Source organism: Lonchura striata, chromosome 6 (genome assembly GCF_046129695.1).
Source record: "Lonchura striata isolate bLonStr1 chromosome 6, bLonStr1.mat, whole genome shotgun sequence".
In the NCBI taxonomy this organism is placed as follows: domain Eukaryota; kingdom Metazoa; phylum Chordata; class Aves; order Passeriformes; family Estrildidae; genus Lonchura; species Lonchura striata.
Genome location: NC_134608.1, coordinates 56,415,923 through 56,432,340, shown reverse-complemented (window position 1 = coordinate 56,432,340; position 16,418 = coordinate 56,415,923). Strand labels below are relative to the sequence as shown.

Sequence of the window (16,418 nt, the reverse complement as noted above, 5' to 3'; positions counted from 1 at the left end):
ACCTCCAGCATATTTCTACAGTGCTTTTGGTGGTGTTTGATGGTTTTAGATACTTCAGCTTACTGTCTCTTTATCCCCAAAATTACATTCTAAGTTTCTTGGGGAAAATACTTCTTTCTTGCCTCATCATCAGTTCTCTTGTAAAACCCTGTATTTGAATTCCCTTTTTTTGTTCTACTGTGATTATCCTTTGGTAAGTTGTGAAAGCTATACAATGTATGGTATATACATTCTGTTTGATCCATCTTTTGTCTTCAAACTGTCCACTGTTCTGCTGATGCAAGAGGGTATAGCTGCAGCCAAAGGAGCTCAGGTTGTGATCTTGTCAGGTCTCATAAGACAAGTATGGGCCTATTGTGATCACTGTTGTGGTAGAATATCTCCAGGGAGAAAAATAAATGCCCTATGAAATGATGATGCACTGGATTCTATTTCTGCTTTCAAATAAAAATTAATTCTGAGAGTTGGGAGTATATATGATGCTGAATTTGCACAATCTTGAGGGGTAAAGTAATTTAATCACTCAATTCCAGGTTAAAGCTCTGTAGTATTTTTGTGAGGCTAAAGGAGTTAACTGAAGATTTGTACCCAGGAGTGACATAAAGAACTAACCTTACTTGTTTTGATTTTTTCTGTTTTTAAAAATTTAAAGTGCTGAGAACCCATTTATCCTAGTTAAATCCACTGGGAGAAGTGAGATGTTCAGCACTATGAGAGAAGAAACCATTTAGCAATTTAGATGCCTAAATACCTAAAATTGATTTTTTCAACATCCATTTTTGAGAATGCCATTCAGCACTCACTGACTTTCTTGCAGTACTTACAACCAGGGCTTTTTTTTTTTTTTTTGGTCAGATTCATGTATTTTCCTGCAATATGATCATGTTTATCCAGGGAAATAGTTGAGTCACCCTCCTGAAGGTATTTAAAAGATGGGGAGATGTGGCACCTGGGGATATGGCTTAGTGGTGGGTTTGGCAGTGCTGAGTTGATGGTTGGACTCACTGATCTCAGGGGTCTTTTCCAGCCTAAATGATTGTATGATTTGACATTTACTGTTTACTTTCAGTAAGAAGCAAGATTCCATCATTGCTTGATTAAAAGCTTAAAATGTACTCGCAGCATTTGCTTACTTAAAAAGTAGTCCATAAAGCATAAAGGAAAACCTAATGGCTTAATTATGTCTAACTTCATGACCAGAAAATCAGTATTTTCTGTATCAGGAGAAGTATGCTAAGTCTTTTTGACTTTCATATTACCTAAAGCCTTTTCTTTGCATCCTTGATGGGTGCAGCGAATTAATCCATGTCCTGTCCTCATTAAGCTTGAACTCTGCTGCAGAACCCTACATGGGATTTTCTGGGCTCTTGTGTCAGCAGATTGACATGTCTGTCATACGTGCAAGTTCATTTAGAAACAATTCCACCCTCCTGTATTGCAGTAGCATGAAGGGAACTTTGTGCTTGTTTGGCATGGGGTATGTGTTGCTTTTTGAAATTCTTTTCCATATGGTAGTTAAAGCATCGTGGAGTGCTGGAAACTGAAGCTTTACAGGACTTTTATCACCAATATAAGTTCATGAAGCCGTGATGAAATGTTGGCTAAAAATTGCATCCAAAGGTGTATTGCATTCTTTCTGTATTACTGATTCTGAGATTTCTGCAGAGTAAAGCTTTCAGGTATTGTTGAACTGATTCTGAGATTTCTGCAGAGTAAAGCTTTCAGGTATTGTTGAACTGAAAACACCTGAAAGATGAGATTCTGGTATCAACTTGATAGAAGTATGCAGCTTTCACAATTTTATGGATAAAAAGCAGCCTGTCCTGTTATATTGCTATATAAATAAAATGAAGCATATTGCTTGAGGGCTTTCTTTCTGACCCAATGCAGGTGCTTGGAACATATTCAGCCTTTTACAACAACGAAGCAAAATAAAACTGTATCTTAAGATTTAGTGTTAACAAGCATTTCTCCTGAAAGCTGTAAATTAGGCAGTGGCACTTGCTAGACAGTGTCTCAGGTACTTCAGATACTGTCATCATGTGTGATTTCTTTGTTTTCCTAAGGGAATGTCCTATGATTTAGAGAAATTGAGAACTTCACAGAACTGGTGTGTTGTTCTTGTCTCTATCAATATTAATGCCATGCTGCAGTCTAGTTGGAACTGCCGGGCTGCTTTCTGTCAGCATGGTACACTACATGTAATTCCAGGCTTTATTTGCTTTCTATATGAAATTACCTACTTTGTAACTATGTCAAGAAAAGCAACAACTACATAGGGAAATTTGGAATAACTAGTGGTTTATAAATACACAAATCAATATATGCAATCAAGGTGCCTCGTAAAAGTCCAGTGCCTTGATGCTTAACTAGTTGATGAAAAAGCAAGGGATTTTATTAGAAGTTTAACATCCCATAGTAATAATCAAGATGATGATAATGCTTAGCATGTTCCAATTAAAAACCACTGTTCTGCTTTATAATTCAGTCAGGATTACTTGTGTTAGATTCTGTGTGTGAGGCAGAACTCAGAGCACAATCCCAGCACATGGACCTGTGCTCTGCCTGACCATTGCACATCAAGGCCACACCTTGTCTTCTATGAAACCTGGAATTTCTTTGGGATTCCTTAAATAAATAAATAAGTGAAAAAGAGACAGACATGCACACTAGGTTACTGCATTATCTCTAGAAGTGACAGTGCATAAACTGGTTATTCTGATATAAAAATCTGGTAAGGAGAAACAGTTTTAAAATGTTTTTGTTTTTGCAGATGAGGATATATCTATTTGTTTTTCAACACATTTCCCATGTGTACAGTATCACATTTTTGTTGATTTTGTGAATCATTTCCTGTTCCTCTGAGGTTTTGTCTTAATAATTGATATCCCTTAGTCTTAAAAATGGTTTTCTATTGGAGCAATAGGTTGTATACTTCATTCAACCTGTGGAAGAATTTGAGAGATGAATTCTGAGCTTGTAGCACCAGAAATGAAGCTCCTATGCACTCTATTACCATTTAATTTAGGGATTACTCAGGGTCTGTAAGGTTGTCAATGTGCAATCCTTACTAAATTTTAGTTCTGAGAAGTCATCTGGTGTTTGTGGAGTTCTTCAGCCCCACTCCTGCAGGCTCTGAGGGTTGCATATGCCAGCTCCTTGTTCAGTGCAGAACTCTACTTGCAGAAGAGCTCATTCCTTTGATGGCAGGACTTTGCCTTCAAAAAACTAATGTAAGATTTTTTTTTCTGCCAATGAAGTGTGGTTTCTTCCTTATGGAGTTTTTTGTTTGCCTCTCATATGCGATGTGCAGACCTTCAAACTCTTGTGAGGAATGTTTTATGTAGATCCTGTCTGAATCGCATCCAGTGCCTGTCTCCACAATTGTGCTCAAAGTTTGCTGGCAAGTCTGGGAATTAAAGATGCACATTGCTAATGACATCAATAATCTGGCTTGCAAAAATATGTCCACAAAACTGCAGCAGACTATCCACTTGAGTATGTCATGTAGATTGCCATTTTATTATCAGCCTCTGATAAAGATCTGTTTTGAAATTTCTGTGTATATCAATATTACTAATATTTTGCTATTATATAGGGCATGAAAATTCAATGTAAAAGATTACCCTTTATGCTGTGACTTCACATTAATAATCTATTAGCTCCTTTTGATAATTTTAATAATATTTACTAATTTGACATGTCTACTCAATTTAAATGCACTTCAAAGACTAGGGAAATAATATTTAAGTATAAAGATACAACAACCATTTACACTTTCAGTGATTCTTGCATTTTCAGACATTTGATCTAGTTTGTTCCATGCTTGTTTTCTTTAATCTTGGGGAGCTTCTGATTGGGGTGAAATGTGTCTAAATCTAAACCAAGTTTTTTCAAGATTTCACTTCTTCAGCTTTTCCACTTCTAACTTTGATTCCTTGTTTTCTTTTTTATGATTGTGTTCAGAAAACAGTAAAACCAAATGTCTCTCTTCTCACTTCCTTACAAAAAGTTATATAGGCATTTACGGTATATGTGCAGATATTTTATAGTGTGCTAGCAAAAGATCAATGATTTTTTTCTTCTCCTCTTCCAGAAAACAAATGCAGTATTACTGTCAGCAAGGCCACCTATTATTCATCTTGATTTAGTCAAAAATAAACTTTTTTATTACAACAATTTAGAATTTCTTCACTGCTCAGTGAACTCATCTCATGGAAATTCAAATGGGTACTATTGGCAGTTGTTTTTATAAAGTAGTGAGGCAGAACAGAGGATCAGAGTATAAAGTACCTTTCCCTTGGGGGAAAAAAAAACAATGGGTACATACACAAATGCTCTAAATTAGCCATTACCATTCAGAGAAGAGATACTGAAAATGTCAGATACTGAAAATGGTCAAAGCTGAGCAGAATAAGTGAGATCCTTTGGGAAAGGCATTGAGAACCAGTTGATAAATATGATTATACTGTTGTATAAATTCATGATGTTCTGGAGCCTTGAATCCTATGTGTGCCTCTGGCCTGCCCTTCTCACAAACTGAGGATCACTTCAGTGCAAGCAGGGATGTGGTGGAGCAGAACTCCTGCAGGTTCAGAAGGAGTTTGCTTCCAAGAGGCAGGCACATTTGGAATTCTACCTTCAAATTAAATCCCACTATTTCTCCCTAATTACCCAAGAGTAGCATGTGTCTGCTTCTTTAGAATGTAGTCTAAATAATTTCATGCTTAACACCAGAAGGTGTTTGTTGTTTCATAGATTACAAAGGTATTTTAGTTTCTCATTAAAAGAATGGAAAGCGGGGTATTTCTGCCAGCATTTTGGATGTTGAAGTGCTCATAGGGATGGAGTTGCAGAAGGAAACAGTGGGACTTTTCTGTTCTGCACTCTGTTCCTTCTTCCTCTTTCCTTCTGGAAATGGGCAGGGGGAGCTTGGATGCTGAAGTTGAGAATGGATATAGATAAAATTAATTTGTTTCTCTGATTCTCATGAGTAGAAAAACACATCTGATTTTGTTTTTTTTTTTTACCCAGAGTTTTCTGAATTCACAATTAGCTATTATCATTCACCAGCTTACCATCTATCTGCAATTTAATTTCTTGTTTGATGTATGCATCTTGTTACTAATTGCCTTGGTTTTCTCTGGGAGATTCTTCCTGTGTGTTCAGAATAAAGCTTCCTTTTATTCGGTCTGTTTAAAAGCTATTCCTTTTGTTTCATCACAACTTCTTATGAGCTGAAATCCTGATTCCACTAAGTCCACAATTCTGCCTAAATTAATTTTTTTTTTAATCTATCATTTTTAAAGCCTTAGTTATTACATAGAATTCTAATGACATGCAACAAAGGGTTGTGGCTTTTTAGAAGTATTTTGAGAGATGGCTTTCTCCTTTCTGAGTTTTCAGAGACCATTGCTTAATGGCTGCCAGATAATTAATTTTACATTAGGCCATGTACTCTACACAAATGGTATCTGTATTAATAAAAAATGGTGGCATTCAATGACCTTGCTGTCCTGGAGCTGTCTCTTCTGAGTCTCTTGGTCATAGAAATGTTTGCTGCATTTGTGGTTTTGCACCCCACAAGCTGGCTGTTATCTCAACAATTTAGAGAACAACTTAGATTTTTTTTTTTTTTAGCGCTATGAAGATATGAATAAATGGATAGTCAGAATCTTTGCAGAGTGTATTCCAAAGATGAATGTTTTATTATTGAAGTATATAGGCTTTGAGGAAGTAATGAAAGAAAATCCTTACAATAAGAAAATTGTTTCTGTCTTGTAAGCAAGTTTAAACTGGGGCCTTTTCTTGTAATAAGAAGTCAAAATAGCTATAGTGAAAGACCCTACAGTGGAATATCTCCTGTAATTCCATCCCAGTGTCTGTCTTTTTTTTCTACAGCATCACTATTTAAAGAAAATGTAGATCAAAATTTCAGCATTCCTGCTTAAAAATAAATCCCGTCTTAAGTGTACCTTTTAGAAATTACAGGTTTGAGGTCCTTCATGTGCACAAAGGACATCTATCCTGATTTTATGACTCTTGACCAAAAGGTTCTTAGCTTCACTATGCATTTTTTGCTCTATATCTTCAACATAGGGTTCTAATTTTCAATTAGGTATTTTAGACAAAGCACAAACAATACAAATTCTAGAGTTATTCCAAGCATGCACAGGAGAAAAAAAAAAAAAAACAGTGAGAGAAAGCTAAAGTTGTCTAGATCCTACCTTCATAGCCCATACAAATCTAGTTAGTGATAAAAGTGTTATTTATGTCTTTCAACACGGGAAAGTAGAGGCAGCTTATAAATTCTGTGGTAGTTCTGGGAAATGTGTTAAAAAAGAAGCAAACAGAATATAAGCAAAGGCCATATTCCTCTTAGATAATGAATAGAAAATTATTTTATTGAAAAATAAATCTCTTATCTCTTATGTAAGAATGTGGGTATTTATAATACTCAAAACTTCAAAAGTATAGAACTATGTTATTTTGTGACTGATGCTTCTGATGTTAATTGTCAGAGCTGCTTAGAGCTTTTCACAAACACTGCATTTCATGTGCATATGAAGGGAGAAAATTTGCATTTTATTGTAAATGTTTATATGTATGTTTAGATATGCTTCCATTTGATTTCATAAACACACAACAAATCCTTTTTTGTACCTTGCATGTGTTCCGAATTTTTTTTTTTTTTTGTTGTTGTTTTTACTTACAAACAATTTTGCAGTGTCATGTAGGTGGCTTCATACAGAATTTATTACCTCAGGCAAGCAAAATCTTTGTCTGGCACCTTTCCTTCTGTCCCCAGAGCTTTTCCACCTGCATTCTTCCAGTTCAGTTTAGCCCAGAACACAAGGTATTTTTTAAGTAACAGAAAACAAAATTATTTTTGAGGTCCCTTTGCAAAGATTAGTCTGGAAAAGTTGTGGTAAAAGGGATTTGACAGAAATACATGTATGTGAAGGTTTTTTGTCCTTGTTTGAATATCTCAGTTTATACTTCCCACTGAAGTGATCACCCATCAGCAGCTGGAGTGATAACTCATTTGAGGTGTGCAGGAGCTGCTACAGCCTGGCCTGGGTTAACTTCCTTAGCTTTAAATAGATACTTGTGTTTTGAAGACAGATGAAAGTTTAGTTAAAATTTAAACAAGTGGTTTCACAGCTGAAATGTGGGGTAGTTGAATGGTCTGCTGCTGCTGAAGGTGGAGCTGCTACAGCTGTGTCTTGGTTTGAAAAGACAGGAGTCTGTGAAGGAAGACAAGAGCTTCCTGTGAAATGGAAAAGGTAAACCCCCTCCCTCCAAATTACCCCAATTTTAAAATTAAAAGGCTCTCAGGCAAAGATATGGGAATGGGAATAACAGTTCTTTACTAGGAAAAAACTAAATAAAATATTTAAAAATGTAATTAGTACAAACAAGACTAGTGATGGAGTCAGAAACCTGACACCCTGAGGAGTCAGGGTGTTGGGAATAGTCCAGTTAAATGGTGGCTGCTCCTCCTGCAGTGGCAGGTGAAATGCTGCTGGAGTGGGGATCAGTAGAAGGGTGGAGTTTTCTCTGAAGGTCTGGAGATGGAGTAGATGGGCCTGGTCTCCCTCTGGGAATCCAGCAGAGAAGAAGCTGCTCCTCTGGGAATCCAGGGAGGGGATTTCCCAAAAATGCTGATTTTATGCAGGTAAGGATGCTTGGCTTCTCCCTCTGGGTGGAGCATCTCACACTGGGCTATTGTAACTTTACCAGTCATACAGTGAATCATTTAATAGTCTATTAACAGAAGATATCTCCCCAGAGAGAGACATTGTTCTTGGAAGAGATAAGAAAACTGCCCAACCTCCAGCAGATGGCAAATAGAACACATGTTTATCTTACAAGCCAGGACAAGCTGGTAGAGAGCCTTGACCTTTCTTAGCAGTTCTTCTGTTGGCACTTGAGCTCCTGCTCTCCTTGTGCCTCAGGTGTCTCTGTTGGTTTTCCAGCTGTGCATGGCAGCTGGGCTCTGTGCCTGGCTGGGCTCCATCTCCTCAGGCACAAGCAGGGGGATGCAGAGTGGTCACAGCTCTCTGGGCAGCCTGGGCTTCAACAATTTCTTACTCATTTCAACAATTTCTTACTCATTTCATGTCCTCATATCTTCCCATTGTGCTGACCCTGGGGAGCTGCTGGCTGTGCTCTGGTATCAGCCTGTGCTTTGGTGCAGGGGCGTTGCTCTGATTTTTAAAAGTGTTAAGTTTTCTTTTATAGTTCTTTTGAAAGTTTTAAAGTCCTTTTAAAAGTTTTCCATGCCTTCTGATATTTACGTATTTCTACTGGAGTTCTCACACACTGTTCATGTAAATAATGATTGTTTTGCATTCTTCTTTGTGAGAGGAGAGAACTGATGGACTGTTGGTTTGACCAGTGTGGTTGGAGAGGTGGCAATTTCAGCCTCCAACCCACTGTCACTTTTGGAACTCCATATATTGCAAGGTCAGAAATAAAATTTACTCTTTTCTCTCTTTTCTATGTACTAATTTTTGTCTCTTTTCTATGTACACTGTTGCCCTACACAACAGTGCAGGGCAGTTTTCTGCTGCCTGTAGGATGCACTGGGGCTTCTTATAATGGGATGTGCAATCCTTAACCAGCTACTTGAAACTATTTTCTGGTGAATTAACTTCACTTTATGTGATTGTTATCTCTCTAAGACCATGTAGTATTGAATGAATTCCATCACTGTCAAGATAAACTTTGATTAGATTGCTTCTAAACGAAGTAGAAGTGACTATAATACTTGTTTTCTACAGCTGTGCATGTGTTGGTGTAAAACTACTTGCATATAAACATTAGACCTGTGATACTGTTGGTGTGGACTTCTGAGGTGATGTATAGAATCATACAACACATGATGGAGGTGTGTTTTTGTAAAATAATGATTAATTTCTTACAAATGCTTTTGGAGGCAGATGGTCATTCTCGGGTGAAGGCTGAATTAAAAATGAACTTCACACTAATTTCTTTACAAGATAGCCTGACCTAGGTGTTGAACTCAGAAAACTCACAGAAGATCCTCTCTAACGTTTTGGAAAACTTCATGAAAGCTTTTGAAAATTTTAGGCAGTTTTTGTCCAGAAAGAAAATATTAAGTTTACAGGTGTATTTTTCTGGTCTTAGGAGTAGCTTGGTGGGTAGGTAGGGCTAGGAGAGTTGAAGCATCAGAGATGCTCATCCCTCATCTCTACTTACAGGAAGAATAAATGAAGTACAAAGCAAATGAGCAGTGGACGTTTGATTCTTCTCTCTCTTTTTTTTTTTTTTTTTTTTTTTTGCAATAGAAGATTGAAACCCTTTAATTTTCTATAAAATCTTCAGTATTTGAGGATTTCAGAAGAATGATAAATGCTAGGGGAAAAGCGGAATCTTGTAATATCCTTGGTTTTCAGAGATGGGAAAAAAAAGGCTCAATAAACTAACTGATCTTGTGGCTTTGCCATAAAGCATGAATTAGATGCACAACAATCCTGAGTAACAGAACTGCTGATGTTGAAGGCAGTTCACAATGATTTCATAAACAAATTACCTTGCCTGCAAGAAAAGAATGGTGCTGCTGTTGTAGCTGTTTATCAGCAGTGGTAGCTGACCTTGAAATAAACATTAATAATCCAGGTGAATGAGAGTTGGGTCAAGGAATTCTGTCCTTTTCAGTAAGCTTATTCTTTTCATCTTTTCATCTATGATCATGAACTCATTTTGTGTACATTGTATAGCAAATGCAAGTCAGAGAGATGGATAACTTCAGTCAGACTTAATAGTGACAGTTTCATTCCTGAGCATGGCAGCTCATTTGTTTACATGTATGTGTGTATAAGAAACTAAAAGGTACTTTTGTTGTTTGCTAGAGTCCCTTTCTTGTGCTTCTCATTTCCAGCTACAAGGGAAATAGTCAAAATAAGACAACTTTGGCATTTTGTCTTGCCTCTGGCCTCTTGGGTGCTTTGGAATTATGCTGTTTGTGACTCCTTTCTCTTGCTGTGCAGGGTCCTCTGCCAATTTTGTTTGGTGCCTAGTCAATATTTACCATAACATTAAAGCAAAAGCAGGCTCTGTCTGATGTGCTCGAATGGGGATGTTTGGAAAGCAATGTGTGTATGAAAGTGATATTTTTTGAAATTAGTCACAATCTTATTTGAGTTTAAACAGAGGATGAACGTTTCCATGCTCCCTTCCCATTGTGAGCACACAAGTGTTCCAAAGGATGAGCTCCTGTGAGGGCACATAAAGCCCAGGAAAACTTACTACTGAGAGATTCTTAGGGATTTTTCATCTGGATGAAAAGAGTTTTGTACCTTGGCAGGAAATCAATGCTTTCTCATTCTTATTAGGCCTGTAGCAGCATCAGCTATAGACATCTCTGCACCAGGGAAAACTTCATTTGAAGTTCCCATCGTTGCAGCCACATTGCTGCTAAGAAATCTTGGATTCCTCATGCAGATGGAGTTCCCTTAGTCCTCCTTGTGCTAGCACTGTCAGGGTGTCTCATGAAGGGCAGGTTCCCATGTTCAGATATGTTGCTGACTCTTTAAATTACATCAGCTTTGATAAAACTGACCTCTGCTTACAAAATATTACTGTGGGATAGCTGCTCTGTCAGTGCTAAATCTTGATATTTCCAGCATCTGTGTATCTGCAGAAATGCTAAACAGTGATTTACATTGTCAGAGTCCTAGGACAGCCCAGCAGACTTATCCTCTGCTGTGCATTTTGGAAAAACACATCTAGTACCACTGTGAAGTCTTTATTTATACGTGAAGTGCTGAGAAGCTAATAGACTGATTTTGGCAGTTGTTGGAGCAGGAATATTCTTGTGTACACACATGGGCCTGTCACAAAGGCATTCTCATTATAGTTTGAATACTAACCCGGGAAAGCTCATGACAATTGGAAGTAGGAAGGGGAGGGAGAGATTTTGGAGAGGGTGGCTCTTTTAAAAGAAAGCATAATTCAGCTTCAGCTGCTGTAGAGCTTCCTTGGAGGATAGCTTGATCCTTTTTGTGTCTGACCCAGCAGCCTGAGCACCATGAGACCAAAGCAGCAAAGAATCAGCCTGTGGTACAGTTTCCCTAAAGACGAGGGAGAGAACAGGCAGCCCTTCAAGAACTCTGCCTTTCTGAATATGTAAGGCCTCTGAAAACTGGCAAGAAGCTGCAGTGAATTACTAAGCAGAGCTAGGGACCAACATAAACTAACAAGTATAAATTCAAGCACGAGTTTATCAGCTGAAACCAGGCACATATGAGAGTTTGTGTGTTTCTTGCTAAAAGCAAAGAGTGAGAGGCTGATATATTGCTTTGATGCTATTTAAGAGAAAATAGTTGCAATCCATATCATTTTGCTGTCAAAATGTATTTGAAAAATGGAAAACATGTTGGATATATGTTCTGCAAATAGTTATCAACAGTGTTCCAGAAGTATTTGGTTTAGTGGATCACTTAGAATTCACCATTCAAATCTTACATGTCTTGAATTATCCTGAAATTGGCTGTTGTTCTGTACTGTGGCAGAGTGAGAGCATTGCAGAGGTTAATTGCAGCCTGTCAAAGCCTGTGATGCTGCTGTTCTCACTGGAGAGACTCTTCCAAAGGGCTTTGTTTAGTCTGCAAAAAGAAGTATTTTGCTCATATTTTAGAGGCACTGCCTCTCTGTGATCTATAGAAGGCTAGACTTGTCTGTAGTCCTTTGAACCCCCTGATGCAATGGTAAAAAGCTTAAGCAAATACTAATTCCAGCAAAGCATGGCTTTTACCTCTCAGTGTATGGATACCAGCCTGATGATTGCAGCTGCATATAAAGAAAGGTTCCAGGTTCTGATTTTTTTATGCCAATTATCCGTTGTGTGATTTTAGGAAAATTCATTGCATTCTTTGTATTCCACTGGAGAAAATTATAAAGGCACCAGTGCAAAAGTGTAAAATATTGAGGCCTTCTTTGTGCAATCCCATATGAGGGAAGCTCCTTGTAACTGCAGGAAGAAGCAGAAAGCTTTGGGGTCAGGTAGCTCATCACCTCTGCCTGGTGCTTTACAAGAACAAAAAGGTAGCAGGAGACTGAAGTGTAGGAGCTGAGGCAAATTTGGCTCAGGGTAGCAGCTGGAGCTGCTGGGTGAAAGCAAAATATGGCCTGTTTGTCTGGGAACCTCTTAGAGGCTCAATGGTATGACTGGTGCTCTAAAATTGTGAAATGTTACTACGAGTCAGTTCAACATGAATTAGAGCAAGCAGTTGTGACAGCTGAACCGTGTAGTTCCAGGGCGGGCTGGTAGGGCCCCTCTGGTGTTACTTAGCTTGTATTTATGATCATTACTGCTGCTGATGGACAGTGATGTAAAGGTTAATCTTCACAGCAGATATTTTTCCCTGAAAATCTTCTTCGTAGCTTTTTGTCAAAGCCCTTACTTTGCCTCCTCACCCATTCTTTTTCTTCCGTTTTTAAACCTAAACAAACTTCTGTTGCCATGCACGTGTTGGGTTTCTGAGCAGGAGCAAGGCCATAGCTGACCCCCATGCCAAGCCCCCATTGTCAGCATTCAGGAGCACACATAATTATGGGATATGATTATCTGCAGGTGTTTTATTGAGAGCTCTGGGAATCAGGGGTACAGACCCAAATCTGACTCCCACACGGCTTTCGAGCTCAACGTATTTTATATTCTATCATTATAGAACTTACATATTAATTATTAAACTTATGTTGTTCTATTGTATACATTGACATGAGTTTCTTGTGATCTTTCTTAGGCCCCTGGCCACAGTTTATCATGATTATTCTTACAATTAAACAGTAATTATATTTAATTACTAAACAATCTTCACATCTAACAATTATATCATTTATCATGCACTAGCCACCCAGGTGCAGTTCTATTAAGGTACAAAGCATTCCTGTACTTAGGGTATTTATTTTTCTTTTCAGGGCTTACTAAGCTTAATTTTCCTTTTAACCCTAAATCCCCATGATTTTAAAACCCTTTTACTATCACCAGCACTCAGCATTGCAGCATCCTGGTTCTCCCACTTGCTTTCCAGATGCCCCATCAGCTCACTGCAAAGCTCGCTGCATCTTGTAAATTGTTCTTCCCCTTTTTCCTTAGAGCACGATGAGTGTGGCAGTGGGCAGCACAGGTGTGATGAGAATGCCATCTGCACTAACACCATCAGGGGACACAGCTGCACCTGCAAGCCCGGCTACGTGGGCAACGGGACCAGCTGCCGAGGTAAGCCTGAGCTCGTGGGGCTCCATCAGCCTGTCAGGCTTCATTAACGTCTGCTGACAGATATTAATAATAATATTATTGTTATATTTGCATATTATTATATGACAGGCTGCTGCACTCTGCTAACTCGTGGTGGCTGGCTTTTGCAGTGCTTTGCTTTGAGACATCTTCTGGCAAATGATGGGAATTGATTTGCCTATGACTTCTTAGAAAGAAGGAAATGTTTTTGGAATGGAAGGAGAAAAAAACTTTATGTTTGCTGCACTGAATACTGTCATTTGAGTATACTTACACATTGCTCCTGGTAAAATGTGATGGGTGGGGGCTTATTTAAGATATTTCATCCCAAATGCTATCAATCACTTTAAGAAACCTTATGATGTGCTGTAGAGCACAAGCTCTACAATAAACCCTGCTAAGCTTAAGATTGTACATCCCACAGCAAGTGTTCTCTGCCTCCCCTCTCACTAGTATAATTCAGCTTTTGAGTGGTGTTCATGTTCTATAAAATGTAGTTGCTATGTGCTGTCACCTTTGGCTTTTAAGTTTTAATGAGATGCATTTTAAATTAGGATAATTGTATTTTATGCTGGCATCAAGTGGTTGGTATTTGACAGCTGCATCAGAATCATGATTTTTTTTAAACATATAAATCTTTAAATGTGTATTTTGAAGATTTCTTAGTTTTGTAAACAAGAAATAATGATAGCCAGCCATGCTTTCTGTGAAGTATTCATTTATGGCATGTCATTTATTTAGGATTGGTTTTATGTTTTTCTTTCAGTAGAAAAAGAGAAGGAAATATCTCATGTAAGGACAAAGGAGGGTTGGATTAGTGAGGGCTCTGTTTTGAAATATTACTGAGTTGTAACTCATGCATTGATTAATTATATTTGTCTCAGAAAAAGCTGGTTTTTGTCTTTTCTGGGTTTTCATACTTCCTGAACAGAATTACAGTAATAGAAAACTAAATTTTAGGGGTTTTTTTTGTTTGTTTTTGAAATTACAACAATTGAATTTGAGGAACATACTGGATAAAACGTTCTGTACAATTTCAGGCACAACAGGCTGAATATTAATTTTTCAGACTCTTGTACATTGGCCAAACAATTCCTTAAGGGACAATGAGCTTTGATGTCATTGCTGTTTCAAGCTGAAGTTCTCCACAAGGTTGTCCTGCCAGCTGCTGAATTAACAACCATCAGCTTGGTTTTGATATGACTTTTATCCGGGTACTTTCCACCAATGCCAGAACATCCCTGCACTTTAAACTAAAATGGTTCATTAAGGATGGAATAAAGACTAGAAAAATGCACTGGAAGTGTCACAGGTGATACCAGGGAGAAACTCCCTGCAGTCTTTGATTATAGTAAATATAAATTTCAGCACAGATAACTCGAGTTTCAGAGAAGCCTCAGCACTGAACAGCCTTTCTGCAATATTTTCTTATTATTATTATTATTGCATTAATTATATTAATTATATTTCTTTGAAATTGGGATGTTTGGATTAGTTAATAAAATCTATGTTTTCATACTAGTTTTCTTCATTTGCATACCTTTAATGTGCCAAAAACTCCAAGTAAAACTCTTACTGCATATTTATTAATCTAGTAATGTTGTAGAAATGAAATGGCTCTACAGAAATGCAATAATGTTTTTACTCCCAAAGTTCTATTGAAACTTGAGCTACTAGAATATATATTTTTGTATATAGAAATATTACATATTGTATATATATGTTTAGTATGCCTTGAATTGCACATGTAAATATAGTTATAGTTGTCTTTTTGAGATAGGTATGCATGGAAATACAGGGAAATGTGTTTTTATGTTCTGACTAGGAAGCATAAATTGGAAAGACGACTGGAGATTATAGAAATGGATTTTCAGTCTAATAATTATTGAAGTCACTAAGGACAAGAATAATCCAGCACTGCATGGAATAGTCATTACTGCTAATGAGCTACTATTAAAATCATCTGCATTTTAGTAAATTATAAAACACACAATATAAAGTACTGGTTTGATTTTCTGAGCCTCTGGTTCTGTTGTTATGTGAGGTTTTCAGAAATTTGGAGGCTAATTGAAGAAATGTTCCCATTTTCCCCGTGATAGCAGAAACACCACTTCTGCCTCTTTTTTACTAACAGCAATATTCATCACTTACCTGCCACAGTGTTTCCTTGCCAAAATGCTGGCACAGGGAAAGAGGTGTGAGCACCTCAGGACAGCTATTGTAGTATTTTAGGGCTTTATCTTTAGGCAATACAGATTGGAAAAACACAGATAAAAGCCAAGGTGGTATTTTTGCTGTAATACCATCTGAAGATAAGATAAATGTTTCTATTCTCCTTGAGACATCTGCAAGTGCTTTATAAATGTTTACATGTTAGAGATGTGTATACACACAAAACAGGGGTTTCAACTACTACTGAAATGATTCATCTCTGTGGTTCAGTGGGAAACCTTATTAATATTGTTCAGCAAAACCATAAATGGAAAAATGATGGTTTTATGATGAGAGAAAAGGACTCGCTTTGTGCATGATTCTGCATTCCATTTCAACAATCTATTTTAGCAGTGTTATAAAAAGTAAAATCAGAGTAATGATCCTCTTTGGATTTAGTGAATAACACACTGATAGTCTTTATAAAAAAACCCAGGATACTGTTATATTTGTTTTAGAAAAGAAAACATATGTAGTTCAATTAAATTGCATTGTGGACTACTGGCAAATTCAACTCAATTACTCTGGCAGGAATTTGTGTCGTTTGCAATTTTTGTGAAAAGCACAGAGAAATAAAAAGGAACAGAAATAATATGGACATGAATATAGTGATTGCTGGGGATTTATGAAAAAAAAAGCAAAACAAAACAAACCAACAAAAAAAACAATCAACCAAAACTCAAATATTGAAGAGGAAATAGAATATTAAAAAACCCAAACCTGTAAAATCAGACAGTCGCATATCTTGACTAGCAAAAGGTTTTGTGCATAAGGAATTGCATTACTGTAAATGTAGTACACTGGGCTGATTAATTAAAGACTGAACTGTGTCAAAGTTGTCGAAGTGGTCATGGAGGAGGGTGGTGCAGAAAGGGCACAGACTAAGACTTGAAGGATTTCAGCATTAAAAGAGATACTGCCATAGTTTAAGTGACACCAA

General features: G+C 37.4%; 1 protein-coding gene across 3 annotated transcripts in view; it reads left to right on the top strand.

Annotated features, from left to right (window-relative positions):
• The window catches only part of NELL1 (neural EGFL like 1), a 284,811-nt gene that overhangs the window by 158,012 nt on the left and 110,381 nt on the right, over positions 1 to 16,418 (top strand). For all 3 annotated transcript variants that reach the window (XM_021528533.2, XM_021528532.3, XM_021528531.3), the window contains exon 14: positions 13,127 to 13,249. In XM_021528533.2, coding sequence (XP_021384208.2) covers positions 13,127 to 13,249 — 123 coding nt within the window. The remainder of the gene's footprint in view (positions 1 to 13,126; positions 13,250 to 16,418) is intronic.